This window comes from Rhea americana, unplaced genomic scaffold (genome assembly GCF_003343005.1).
Source record: "Rhea americana isolate MKP2758 unplaced genomic scaffold, rheAme1 scaffold_54, whole genome shotgun sequence".
Lineage (NCBI taxonomy): Eukaryota > Metazoa > Chordata > Aves > Rheiformes > Rheidae > Rhea > Rhea americana.
In genome coordinates this window covers 2870542-2883993 of record NW_028186690.1, presented here as the reverse complement: position 1 = coordinate 2883993, position 13452 = coordinate 2870542, and the positions used below count along the sequence as shown (strand labels likewise).

Here is a 13452-nt window from a genome sequence, read left to right as displayed (position 1 = left end):
TTATAGCTGAAATGCTGCATAGTTGCCTACGTGTTTCTACCTGGATACTTTGTTTGAGATATGGGGACAGAAATATTCTAGAACTTCTTYCTCGCCTCTCTCATTAATTTGGTCCCTTTGCACACCGTTGCCAACTCCACACGAATTTGCCATTCCCAATCTTCCAGAACTGGAGTAGAGGCCACTGGAGTGGAGCTAACTAGCTAATGGCTAATAGGATATAGGTAGTGGGGCTACTACCTCGGGAAGTATTCCTTAAAGCTATATATCTGTTCAAATGGTGCCAACRTTAAACAGTCCAGAAGTTCTCCATATTTTTCTTCATTTTTCACTAAGTGTTTATACGCATATAAGAATATGCTACTTCAGAGAAAAGAAAGTATGATTTGAAACACTAGCACTATGGTTTGAGACAATTGTAATTTTTGTGTTGGTCTATAGCATTTGGGGTGCCTGTGGAATACCGGTAGAATATAAMTCAGTTTAAGAGACTACAGCAGAAGTGACTCCTCAAAACCAAAGGCTGATGTATGCCTTAGAATCTTGATTTTTCTGATTGTTGATAAAATTTCTCGTGTACCCAGGTAATCTGTGGCACTTTTAATTTAGTGCTCTTGCTTTCTTGTTTGTGTTAGGCTGTTACTGTTGTTGTGCTCCAATGGCACTTTAGAGGCTTTGCAAAATATGAACGTTTGTTATGGAGACTAAGAAACAAAATACAAATGAATATAGAATTTTTTTCAAGGCTTAAACRTGATAAAACAAGATCATTTTCAGATAGTAGCATTTCTTTCTTCTGAAGCACTGTATTTGTATTCAAGTACTTGTTCAAGTACATTTTCAGAGATGGTCATTGTCTAGCTCCAGTGTTAAGGGTTGCTGCTGTGCTTTAAGTGATTTGCTTATTATTATCTTCCTGTGACAGATCTAGATATTCCAAGATTTCTTTATACCCTGTAATCTGATTATTACAGGGCCTACTGACACAAAGATTTAAATGTTTCATTTAGATTTTGTGTTTTTATTAAAATAACAAAATTAAACTGAACTAACTCTGTCCCCAAACCAAAACACTTTATAAGAGAATAATAAAATTGTCTATTTAATTTTCTTTTCTGATTTTGAATGTAATTTTTTCAGAAGCAGAAGAAACTGCAACTGAAATGCRTTTATTAAGGTTCCATCCACCTTCTTCGTTTAGGAAAAAAACAGAAAAGAAATATTAAGTGAGGGGGGGGAAAAAAAAACCCTCACCTTTCTCTGTTTCTGCACCACTTCTGACATTTTATGTAATAGCATAATGTTACAGTCAAAATCTTGTGGTGAGCAAAAAGAGGAAGGCACCTGATACAGGAAAAAATAATTAATTGTTAGACAAATGGGTATCTTAACAGTTCAACTAAAATAAAATAAATAAGTAGTTAATATGCTTAGTCCAGTTATGCTGATACCAACATTCACATTCTGAATTATCAAACTAATAAAGAACAAATGTTACAAATAATATAATTTTAAATGTTATACACTTTTTGAAATCTGCTCATTTCTCATTGTTTATAGTCTTTTTAGGTGCTAAGGTAGGCAGCAACCATCCTCCTCAAAAGAAGGGAAAGTATTCTTTCATCATCCCAAAATCTTCTCCAGGAGGCATGTGATGTTGATGACTTTGTCTTTCTCACTTTCAGTTCCCCTTAAGGTTATTAATATATTTTCTAACATGTTTTTATGCCTTATTCTGTCTTCACTGATCAGCAACTCCATGTTATGTATTTAGTGTATATATAGCTTGCTTTACATATGCTGGGTACATTCCTTGTTCTCTAACTTGTTCTTTGTTCTATTTGTATGTCTTACAACCTTCTTATCCAGCCCTCAGGCTCTCAAGTCTCTCTCTCTCTCTCTCTCTCTCTCTCTTTCTTTTTTTTTTTTTAATGACCATTGCTGAGTTGTTCATGAACTTGGGCTCTACTCTCCTAAACTACATTATTATGTTAAGGTCATAAATATATCATTCTACAAAGAATAATTACTTGTTACTACAACATATATAAAAGCTAGATTATACCTCAACATGGTACAAATATAGGCAAAAGTAAAACATATCCAGCAATAGCCATCTGGTCATTCGAAAAACTACTGCYGCAGCTAAACAAGCTAAGTCAAAGCTCCAGGCATGCAAGTAAAGCTGAGACAAGGCCTGAGAAAGAGTTGGTACAAAGTCTGCAGCCTGTTTCTAGCAACAGCAATACTGGTTACAGGGCTACAACAGTTGAACAAGCATTCCTATATAGCTTTTTGTCTCTTTGGCTTATATCTTCTAAATAGCAAATTGACTGACTATGAAGCTGAGCATTAGAAAAGCTCAGAAAAGTCTTTCTTCTTTTGGTTCTGCACTGCAGTTACTTGGAGTATATTCAGTAGTGATGTGCCTTCTCGTTTTAATGTTGTCATAGAACTTGAAGACCTGGCTGTTTAAGCTAGAGCCAAATCACCACAGGTTCAAGGAGAGAAGAAGGAGAAATCAGCAGAGAATGCTCCTAATGTAAAATGTGAGCAAGAGGTAGAAAATGAAGGAGAAGTGGTAGCTGAATTTAGTGGCTTGGGTAGAATTTACGTATCCTGAGTAAACAGAAAACCTTAGCTAGGGCCTCATCCTTATCTGTTATGTGGATTACCAAAGCATACTTTCCCTTTTCTTGGAATCTGGACTGAGGGCCTGGATTTCCACAGAAATTTGGAGCGCACCACTGCATAGGTGCTCATCAGGGTTCTCACAGTCACCATGCTTCTCCGTTCACTGTGACTGGGGATTTGAAAAGGCATCATGTTAACAGACAGCAAAGATGTCAAGTGGCTAACAGACAAGAAGAGGTGGAGAGTACAGTCCATGAGTATTGAAAAACAATATATTTTGGAATTAGGGGAAGTAATAGTAATATAAGCCTCCATACTAATAGAGGTACATTTATCCCAATCCATTAGGACACAAGGAGCAAGACAGTTGCAAATAGTGTTATCAAGCTTAAGCTTATCTTTCCCTAAAGCAGTTCCAAAACTAATCAGTCTCCATGCAACTAACATACTAACAACGAGCAAATTTCCAGGGAATATGCTTTTATCACAGCAGCAGTGTGAAAACAGTATTATTCATTCAAAACTTGTTTTGCAAATAAAATTGCTATGTTAACAAAATGACTTATCAGTTGGGCAATTAAATATTCAAAGTTTTAAAAAAGCAGGAAAAAATGCCTTAACAGCCAAGGTTAGGGACAATAATAATAATTCAGTTCAGTATAGTGCCTGTTGTTGCTGCAGCAAGAATAATAAATAGATCACTGTGTAACAGTAAGAACCAACTATTTAGATTTCTGGCATCTCTTGCTCATGTTTGTATATGAAAGATGCTCCTCAATAAATGTATGTGTATAAAGGATTCATTTTTCTTTTAGTCAAAACAGTGTTTCAAGAGAACAATTTTATTTTCATAACTAACCAAAGTAAATAATGTTTTTAAGTAAGGGAACTGATGAAATCTCTTTTTTAATAGATTATTTCATTATTTCACTTTTGCCAGGAGAAGTCAATTCTCTCGGTTTATCTTCTGCTCATATCAAACCTTGATGAGTGAAAACCCATTAGCAAAGGTAGCTTATTCTCTGTCAACAGTTCTGTTCTTCCTCAGTGAAATTCATGACTGCTGTAGTGACTGCAGAATAACAATAGCCAATGGGCAAAAGTTACTAAGGTTCTTTRAAGAAGTCACAGATCAAGGTGCTTTTAAAGTGAGCATTTAAGTTATTATAAAAGAAGTGCTAGAGAATCAGTGTCATTTGTTATCTAGTAAAGCCTTCCATAACCCAACAATACCCATTTTTCCTTTTTAGGACTAGTCATGTAGTCTTGTAAATCAGGTTTATAGGGGGGGATATTTCTTTCTTAGTCTCACATCAGATGATGGTCAGTAGAAGTAATCCTCTAGGCAAAATTATTCTCAGGCTGATYGTCAAACAAGTTTAGATTCATTTTTTATATTCTTAGTATACGTGCACACATCCTGTTGATACCAGTAATAAGCAATGCACTGAGAAAAACAGAGCTTTGAAAACGAGAGGTTATTTGTGTTTGACAGGAGTATTTTAGTATTTTTCTCTGTATTAATGCTATCACATTTTATATGCAGCAGTGGGGTTTCATCAGCAGCTTGCAATATATGTGCTATCATGCTGTATACTCCCCGTAGTATTATTACATTTGTACAAATCCCTGTGGTAATATTACATTTGCAGACCACTTTATGGGAAAATTAAGATAAAAGATATTGTGCATTCTGTAGCCAACACACCACCTATAAGTGTGGTGAGACTTTAGAAAATGTAGCTAAATACCATCAAAATGGAGTTGTCACTTAACAGCCTGGACTTAATTGTCCTTTGCTTAAAAAAAAAAAAAAAAAAAAAAAAAAAAAAAAAAACAAAAATAAAAAAAAAAAAAAAAAAAAAAAAAAAAAAAAAAAAAAAGCTATGATGAATCCAAGGAATCAAGTGATCCTTGCGAGGGATAGGGATCAAGCAAGTGAAAAATATTAGATTGCAATTTCAGTGTGATCTACTTCTGATTCTTTCAGATATTGTGGGTTATTAAGTAACCAAATTATATTCAAGTAATTCAGCACCTGCTTCATCAAGCTACAGAGTATGGAATTAGATATAGACCACTTCAACTTCACTGATTTGATTATGTAGTAGAGAGACTGGTGAATATACATTAATCCTATGAAATTAAATCAAGAAAATTAGTTGAAGATATTCCTCGGAGCCTGTTTGGTGTCTGTCTGCATAAAATACTGAATTATCTGCTTACTGAAATCACTATTTTTTGTGATGGGAAATGGAAGGGAAGAACTGAGTTTACATAACATTTTAAGCAGGAATGTACAGGTTCAAACCAAAAGTCCTCTAACTTCTGACTCTGACAGCAACTAATGCCAGATCCTTAGAGCATAAGAATGCATCAAGTACATGATTTTTCCCTCAGTGTTTCCTCTCACATCTCACTCATCTCCAGATTAGGAGAGTAATCTGGAGARTATAGATTACACTGTTGCTATATGTTTAATTATGTATGATTGCCTTTCTTCCAATATTATAACCAGTTGGTTATTCTATTATGGTCTCTATGGTATCCTGTATTATGTATGTAATTACGCACACCCTGAAGAAGCATTTCCTCCTTCTTTGCTTTAAAAATTCTTCAAGCTAATGTCATTTGATGTTTCCTCATTCTTCCTTTTGAGATATAATGACATAATATGTAAATAAGGCCTATGCATTTTTTCTCCATCCATTCATGATTTTGTAGATTTCTGACCCTGTCAGAATCTGTGAAGAGTCTTAATAATTTAGTCTTTTCACATATAAAGACCTCCAATCCTAACCACGGCTTTGTCATGTTTATAACTTTTCTATTGGCACTGGATACTTCACAGYTGATAGGAAATTTATTTCTCTCTGTTATCTCTAAACCATATGCAAACATTTCAAGTTGAGTGAGATTAACTCCACATCAATTTTGTTCATTTCAGTGTAAAACATGGACATTGAGGGCTTATATTATTATATCAATCAGCAAATCAAACTGTTCTATTCTCAAGAAATTCTTAGTCTGGTTTCTCAGGAAATTTTATACTATAATTGAAAATAATGTTGTTTGCAATTTTCTTACCATTTTATAGGCCATTCAGTTTTCCAAACAATTCCACTTATAAGTGATTTATTTGTAAGCAATATCAGCATTAATTTTTATTTTGATTTATTGAAGTAAAACATCATGAATTAATAAGACAATAAAACATTTTTGAGAACCATATGAATGAAATGTAAGTACTCCCAGAACTACAAAAATCTTTGATCTGTAGGTGTATTTCACCACATAATTCTGCTTGAAATACAGCTTCAAGCTGACAAAATATTTATGATTCATGGTCACTTCCATTTTGCTTCGGGACCAAATGGAATTTTGAAAAAAAAAAAGAGCTAAAAAGAGAGCACAGCATGGTTAAGAAAAGCCAACATCTTGTGTGATTAGTGTAACTACCTGAAATCTGAGAGAAACAAATTCTGTGTAACTTACTCAGAATAGATACTTGAAGCGTGCTCTGCCATGCTSAGAATAAGTATTCTCTGCTGTAAGTAATCACCACAAGCTTTTGGTGGATTATTTTGGCCATTGTTTCTTCTTGAACATGAAAAGAACATACTTGGTTAATGCTTTTGATAACTACTGTATTTCCGCACTGGCATTTTAGGTTTCATAAAACATATCATGAAGAAAAAATTGTCTTGCTGAAGTAGTTTTTTTTYCCTCTTTCAACATGCATCAAAATGTTCTTAATTATTTGCTTTGTATTGTCTCATCACTTTTACAAATCATCATGTGCTTTATATTAATCCTGTTTTATTTAATTTGCATTATTTAATAATCTTTCTGGTTTACATTTTGGATACAGGTTTCTCTTGGACTTCTACATGCCCGTGCTACTCATATCCTCTGGCCTCCACAACGCTGGCAGAAGTTACAGCCAATGCTGCCTCCAGAACGCAAACCACTTCAGAAGGAGCAAGAATAATATAAATATTCAACGGGAAAAACATTGAAGTGAAGTTTAACCAGGAAGAGTTGCAGTGATTATAACATCACAAATAAGAGCTTTGCCAAATGTCCTATAACATCAGGTACCATATCAACAAATATATGCAACATATTCACATTAAAATGCCACCTTAAGTGTAAAGTCTTTTTTTAATCTCAAACATTATTACCTTGTGCATTATTTCAGTTTGAAATAATCATTTATTGTTGTAGAAGGACTGAATGTTTAATTTTTCACAGAGCAAAAAAAAAACTTGAGTTGCTATATCTGTACCTGTGTTTCTCTGGATAAAAAGTTTTAAAACCGTCAATAAAATATTTTAATCTTTTACATTTAGCTTGCTTCTTTAGCAATTGAACATATCCTTCATTATTAYTGTTGATTCATATGAAAAAATATTTACACATAATTTACTTTGGATTGTCTAATTTCTAATACTGAAAAATTGGTATTTTTGAAGCTGAATGGTAAATCATACAATATGTCATTACATTTTTTCAAAATCTAATGAGTTTTTTTCTTTTAATGTTTGTGTTTATTATTAAACTGCGTACATACTAGTTAATCTCTTTTAGTAGTGTTTTATATAGACATTCCTTGTACATCTTGTTGAAGTAGATATTCAAGTAAAATACGCAGATTATATTGCAGCATCTGAACAAATGTTTCATTCATTTTTCAAGTATGGTAAATCRTTGTTAGTACTGATTGCCACACTTCTTTGAAAATATGTAATTAATACTACAAATACTATAAAATTAATACCATAAATATGTAATTAATGCTATAAGTAAACTCTGAATGTGCAGTAAAGCTTCTRCACCATTGTAAGTGAAAAGAACTTGTAGAGACATTTTCAGCTGCAGATTAGTGTAAATCAGCTTATTTTTATGTTTATTAAATTTTACTTCAGATAGTACTTGAAAAATTCAACAAATCACACAAAACGTCTTTCAACATTTCAGCTAAAACCATGCAACTACAGCAACTTCAGACAGCTGCCTTCTTAAGGGCCCTAGCACTGTAGACTCTGAACACTATATTGTACAAGTGTCCCATGACCCAAAAAACTGTTTCACTGGCCTCTGACCTCTCCTTAGTTAAAGCTAATGCAGTTTCTCTGGGTGTTCATTGCAGTAAATTCTCAATTATTTGGATTCATGTACAGTGATTGAAAACAGTAGTTTGCAGTCTTTTTTTTTTACCCCAAAATTAAGAAAGCTGAAATAAGTTCAAGAAATCTACTACAGTCATAACTAGTTTTGGTGACAAAGTCACATATATACATCCATGAAAAAGGAAAGGAAGAGAAAAACATAAAAAGAAACAGAATAGTAACAGCTTTATTTCTCTTAGATGTTCAGGACTGTCATTTGCTTCCTTTCCACTAGTTCACTCCCTCCCTCCCTCCCTCCCTYCTCCTCTTGAATGTCAGCTTGGCAGAAGTTCTTCCATTTCTTGACAAGCTGGAAAATATGGCTGTCGCTTTTAATTCACTGGCATGTATTCTCCAAAACCAATGTCAGAGAACTGTCAAGAATAACAAAGGCTTTTATTTCCCAGTTGTTATCTTAATTATATTTTTCCTTTTCATGTTGTATAAAGATCAGTTCAGATACAGCCAAGCCTATCTGCATCACCTACCTATAAAAGATTTTTTTTAAGTTGTTTGGGCATGCAGATCTCATTTTCCTAYGGAGAAGAAGAGGACATAGAGATACATGAGAGTAATTACAGAGGAGACAGAACCAAGAGCTGCAAGCTGTTCGGAGCTGCTGAATCTGGTAGCTTGGTAGAGGAGCCATAGCTCCAGGTCTAGCTGGTTCCCCCACCTGATGTCATGCCTTTGTGCTTGTAGCAATGAGCTTCTTACGGGCTGATTGCCCTTCTGGGATGGTCCTGGGAGGAGCCCAGGGGTATTATTTGGGTTATCCCACCTGCCATTGTTCCTCTGTGTCTCCTGTTTGTGTGGTGATGAGCCTTTTACCACATAACCTACCACAAGCTATGAAAGATTAAATATCCCAAATATTCAACTGTGATGTGCCTCAAAGCATCTTTAGTTATATATATTTGCATGAATATTTTTATAAATATGCATGAATACATACATACATACATATACGTATATACATATAAATGACCTGGGTGATGGAATAGGGAATACTCCTGTTAAGTATGAAGATGTTACAATGGTGGGAGAGGCTGCCATCATTTTGGAGAATAGATTGCAACTCAATAACGATGGGCACAGAGTCTGGTGCAATAATTGCCTGTTCACATGCTGGATTAGGTTAAAAGAGAATTTGGAGGTTACAGTGGATTGCCATTGAGTAAGACAAAAATATGATGCTGTGAGTAAGGAAAAAAAGCACACTTTATAAGCAGCAGTACAATCTACAAAATGCAAGAAACAATCCTGTTTCATTTATTTATGGTCCATGTTTAAGCACTAGTTTCAGAAAAAAATCAGGCACAACTGAAGTCTTTAGAGTGAAACAACAAGAATGAATAGAAACCCCAAAAATATGACCTGTGAGAAGTGTTGGAAACACCCAGGTTTATTTATCCTGGAGAGTATGAGGCAGAAAGAGTCTTCAGACCCCCAAAAGGCTGCTGTCAAGTGGAAGAGAATCAGCTGTTCTTCAAGTCCATCAAAGATAGGCGAAGTGATGGACTTAAAATGCAACAATAGGACTTTCACATTATACACTGAGAAATAAACTTTTGAATTGTAAGAATAAAACAACATTARAATAGATTTTTCATTGCAATGTTTTAAAAATTGCTTAAACAAATCCTTATCAGGACTGTCTGTACTTTGAGACAGGAGGATGGACTGAACTTCATCCTGAGACYCACATCAGCTATTTTATAAATTCTGTAATTAGTATATTTGGTGATGCATTTGATGCTGGGCAGACAGGCAGCTGCACCAATATGAATTTCCTTTATACTTATTATATTCAGTACATGTAATCCTAAATGCATTACACTAGCCTCAAGTACCATTTTCTTGAACTCAGAATCTAGGAAGAAACCTGATTCCTGTAGAATAAACTATTTTGCTACCTATTAGCATCAAATTAATGTGGATGACATTTTACATCATCTCATAACTTGCTGAATGAAAATAACTCATGGAAATCATACGGTGAACAAGTTACTAATTTGAGTAAGATAGGAAACAGATCACTGTATGCAGAACAGGAGGAGCAGATCATATTCTCCAAAGGAGAAAGGACCAAGTAGCTGCAGTAACACATAGCCAGATATTAAAAGGTATTATTATTTTACTGATATAATAACGTATATGATCTTCAGCGTCCAGATGCGAAAGATACATAACAAGAAGCCTGTTCTAGCACTGATGAAGTCACAGGCAAAATTCTCATGGACTTATGTTATTGTGATTAGCTCTCTGAGTCAGCATCCTTCCTCTTTCACCACATTTTGGTATTTTGGTGCTGGTTCACATCTGCAGCTCAACAGGGAATTGGTTTCATGGGAGTTAAGTAATAATGAGCACAAGCCACATAAGTGCTCTTTTATATATGCCTAAGACTTAAYTGTAGCTACCTCTGGACTCCGAGCTTCACTCATAATGCAACAAGACATGTTGCGAGCTGATCTGGCATTGATACTCTTAGCTAACACAAGCAACTGTGACAAAAAGGCATTCACTGTAGCGAAAGATGGGGTGAGTTTCTTTTCTTTCATCCATTCTTTCTGGAACATAACATAGCTAGCGAATGAACAGTGATGACTAAGCCACCTGCGATGGCACTGTACAAAGCACGAGCTGTTCAGGTCTAAGGCCTGCTGGTGATAGGGGAGGAGTTTACACAGTGGAGATGTTAGTGCAGAACTAACCAAGGAAAAGAAGACAAAGCCAAGACAATCGGTTGTACTTAATAAATACTTAGTAAATAACAGTTCTCAGTAAATGTAAATGTACTGTGTATATTGCAGTTTACTGCAATGTGGCCTGRCTCCTCAAGCATTAACACTAATGGAATAACGCTTACTTTTCATCCATTAAAGATCACAAGTAAGAYACATGAACTGAAATACAAAGCAAAGTCAAATGATGACAGACATCAGCTCTTACTAAAATGATTTTTGGATTTCACAAATCTTTCTCTTTCGTTTAAATTTGTTTTCCACACCAAAAGCAGACAGGGCTCTGAACACTTTTAGAATACTACAAGGTAATTAGCTGACAGAAATATCATATTGTAGATATATTGTTCTGGAATCTAGCAGCTGATGAACAAGAATGCTCTTGAGAGACTTCGGGGAGCCTTTGGTTTTGTGCTATAATCTGGATTATCTCTCATTGTTCAGAATACTTTACCACTACTATGACCAAGAAAATTGCTGCTCTGCTCCTCCCCTCAGCAACATTTCTTACTGTGGTCTATTAAACATCCTGTCCAAGGTCACATCAGATAATCACGACAGCTCTGGRAATGAACCAAGATTTCTTGGATCCCAGTCTACTGTCTTAATGGCAAGACTATCTGTCATTCAGTGTCTTGCAGTTAATATACAAAGTAGAGAGTTTAGCTCTCCCACTTCCTGCCATAGTAGGTGAGGGACATAAGGTGAGGGGAAACATCTCCTGGTTGGAATTTATTAATAACCTCCTGGTTGGAAGTGAGTGGCTTACCTTTGGATGATTTAGTAGCTAAAAAGYTGCAGAATAATAAAAATTTCAGGATCTGCATGTGAATAGCAGGCTGTCCTGATCAAACAGTAATAAAAACTTTAAGTTTAAAAATTGCTTATTTTTACTAACTTGTTAGAATTATATTAGTTCATCCCAGCCATAAATGTCTCAGCATTTTATTTAACTTCTAACCTTTTCCAAATCCTTCCAATTAATGTTAAAATTGAATTTTATATCCTCTAGGGGCTAAAATGTATCACTGTCAGGATTGTTCTTAAATACATTTCAATTCATAAATGTAGCAATTGGCAGAAATTTGTTTTTTTACTCCCTATAGGTTTATGCAGTTGATTACAAGSGTTACTGACACAAATGGATCCTCAATTTTGTGTAGGACTGTGATGCCTCAAGATCTAAGATCAGACTATCCTACTTCAACTCATTTTTGATGAGCCTGTAATTTAAGGAAATGCATGTCCTTYATTCTCTTGCATTCTTCTTTCATTATGAACGGATGATTTCTGAATTGTCATAAAATATTTTAAGGGTTCAGATCAGTGGCCTAACTGTCCAGTATCCTGTTCCTGACAGCGGTCAGAAAATTATGCTTCCTATAATGAGTTTGGAAAAACCTGCCATAAGRGAAATTACTTTCTAACTTCAGGCAGTTAATGTTAGTGTTGTGTCCCTGAGGCATGAAAGTTTAAAWCCCTTACTTATCTTACATCCTTTCTAGTGTAACTGGGTGTTCTAATTATCCAYACAAATGTTTAATGCTTGGTTCAACAGCAACATCTGAAAAATCTCATTTGGCAAGTAGCTTTCAAATAGTGGACAGCTGAGTGTATCTGAGAATTTTAGTCTTGACATCTGTTTACCTGTGTTACCCACTGTATAAAACCGACAGGAATAATTTATTTGTTGGCTGCTTGTATATATTGGATRCTTGGCCCACAGCATCCATCTGAAAAACCTGGTAAGCTTTTATTTCAGTTCTGTTAAACTAAGGAGGAAAACTGTTACTGTCATAAAATATTTGAGAAGTATAGATTAATACTGATGCCAATGTTAAGGATTGTTATAATGATGTCTTACACTTTTAAGAGTTTCACTGTTAAAGTTTACAAAGATTCAGGTGGCACATTTCTGTATTTGTGCCCAGTTAGAGACTGTGGTCAAGATTCAGCCCTAAYTTTTAGAGATGTGCCCTTGAAATGGACTCTGGAATCTGTGCTAGCCACCAAGGCTCCCTATACACTGCATGGCAAGACTCAGGCTCTGTGGAGTACCAGAATCAAAACAGGCAGGCTGAGCAGGCAGATAGATGATCACTGTGCTTAAGCTGATGGAGGCAAGGTTGAACCCAAAACTGCAACCTTCTCTGGGATTAAAATGCCTTAACTGGCATTTTGGAACTGAGAGAGGAACTGTTGCTTACTGGGAATCCATTGCCTGGGGTCAGGCCCTGGGGATCTTCTCTTAGAGCACACCTTGACATAAAGTGCTCAGAGTGACCATCTTCCCCATGATAGCTGGATATCTAAGAATATTCACCTACAAAATAGCAAGATTCAGATTCAAGGCCTTCCTCCGCCTGAAGAGGGAATCAAATGTACTCTTTTCCCTTCTAGCAAAGAACCTCCCCTATCTMATTACATGCTGCTTTAGAAGCATCAACGACTTTACTCACTTTTCAAAGCTCTGCAACCATCCAACAAATTACTCATGGTACAAAGGCTAGTTAAACCCACCAGAAGGAGCTTAACTGAAGAAACTTGAGAAACTGGGAAAGGAGAACGCCTGGGTGTCAGGTGTACCACCTGCACAGCTTGGGTTTGAAGCAATTGTTTCACGTGAAACAGAACTCAAGGGCACAATCTGAACTCAACGCTCTTGTCTCTGTGGGCCTGCTCTAATCAACAGGTGACAGGTTTATATTCACAATAGTGTTTATTTTCCGGCATGCAGGGAGCATTTAATTTCATTCATAGTTGCATTATGTTCTTTAATCTAATTTCCTGCTTACAGAATGAGTACATGGCATGTGTTCGACTTGCCGTGGTCTGCACAAAGTTGAGTCTTCCCACTTCCTAGGTGGGCAGTCAAGCTGTCTGGTTGCATAGCTGTTATA

General features: G+C 35.6%; 1 protein-coding gene across 3 annotated transcripts in view; it reads left to right on the top strand.

The window, feature by feature from the left end:
• The window catches only part of IMMP2L (inner mitochondrial membrane peptidase subunit 2), a 477417-nt gene extending 470438 nt beyond the window's left edge, over positions 1-6979 (top strand). For all 3 annotated transcript variants that reach the window (XM_085318516.1, XM_085318517.1, XM_085318515.1), the window contains exon 6: positions 6506-6979. In XM_085318516.1, coding sequence (XP_085174642.1) covers positions 6506-6625 — 120 coding nt within the window. In that variant the 3' untranslated portion in view covers positions 6626-6979. The remainder of the gene's footprint in view (positions 1-6505) is intronic.
• Positions 6980-13452: the final 6473 nt, after the last annotated feature.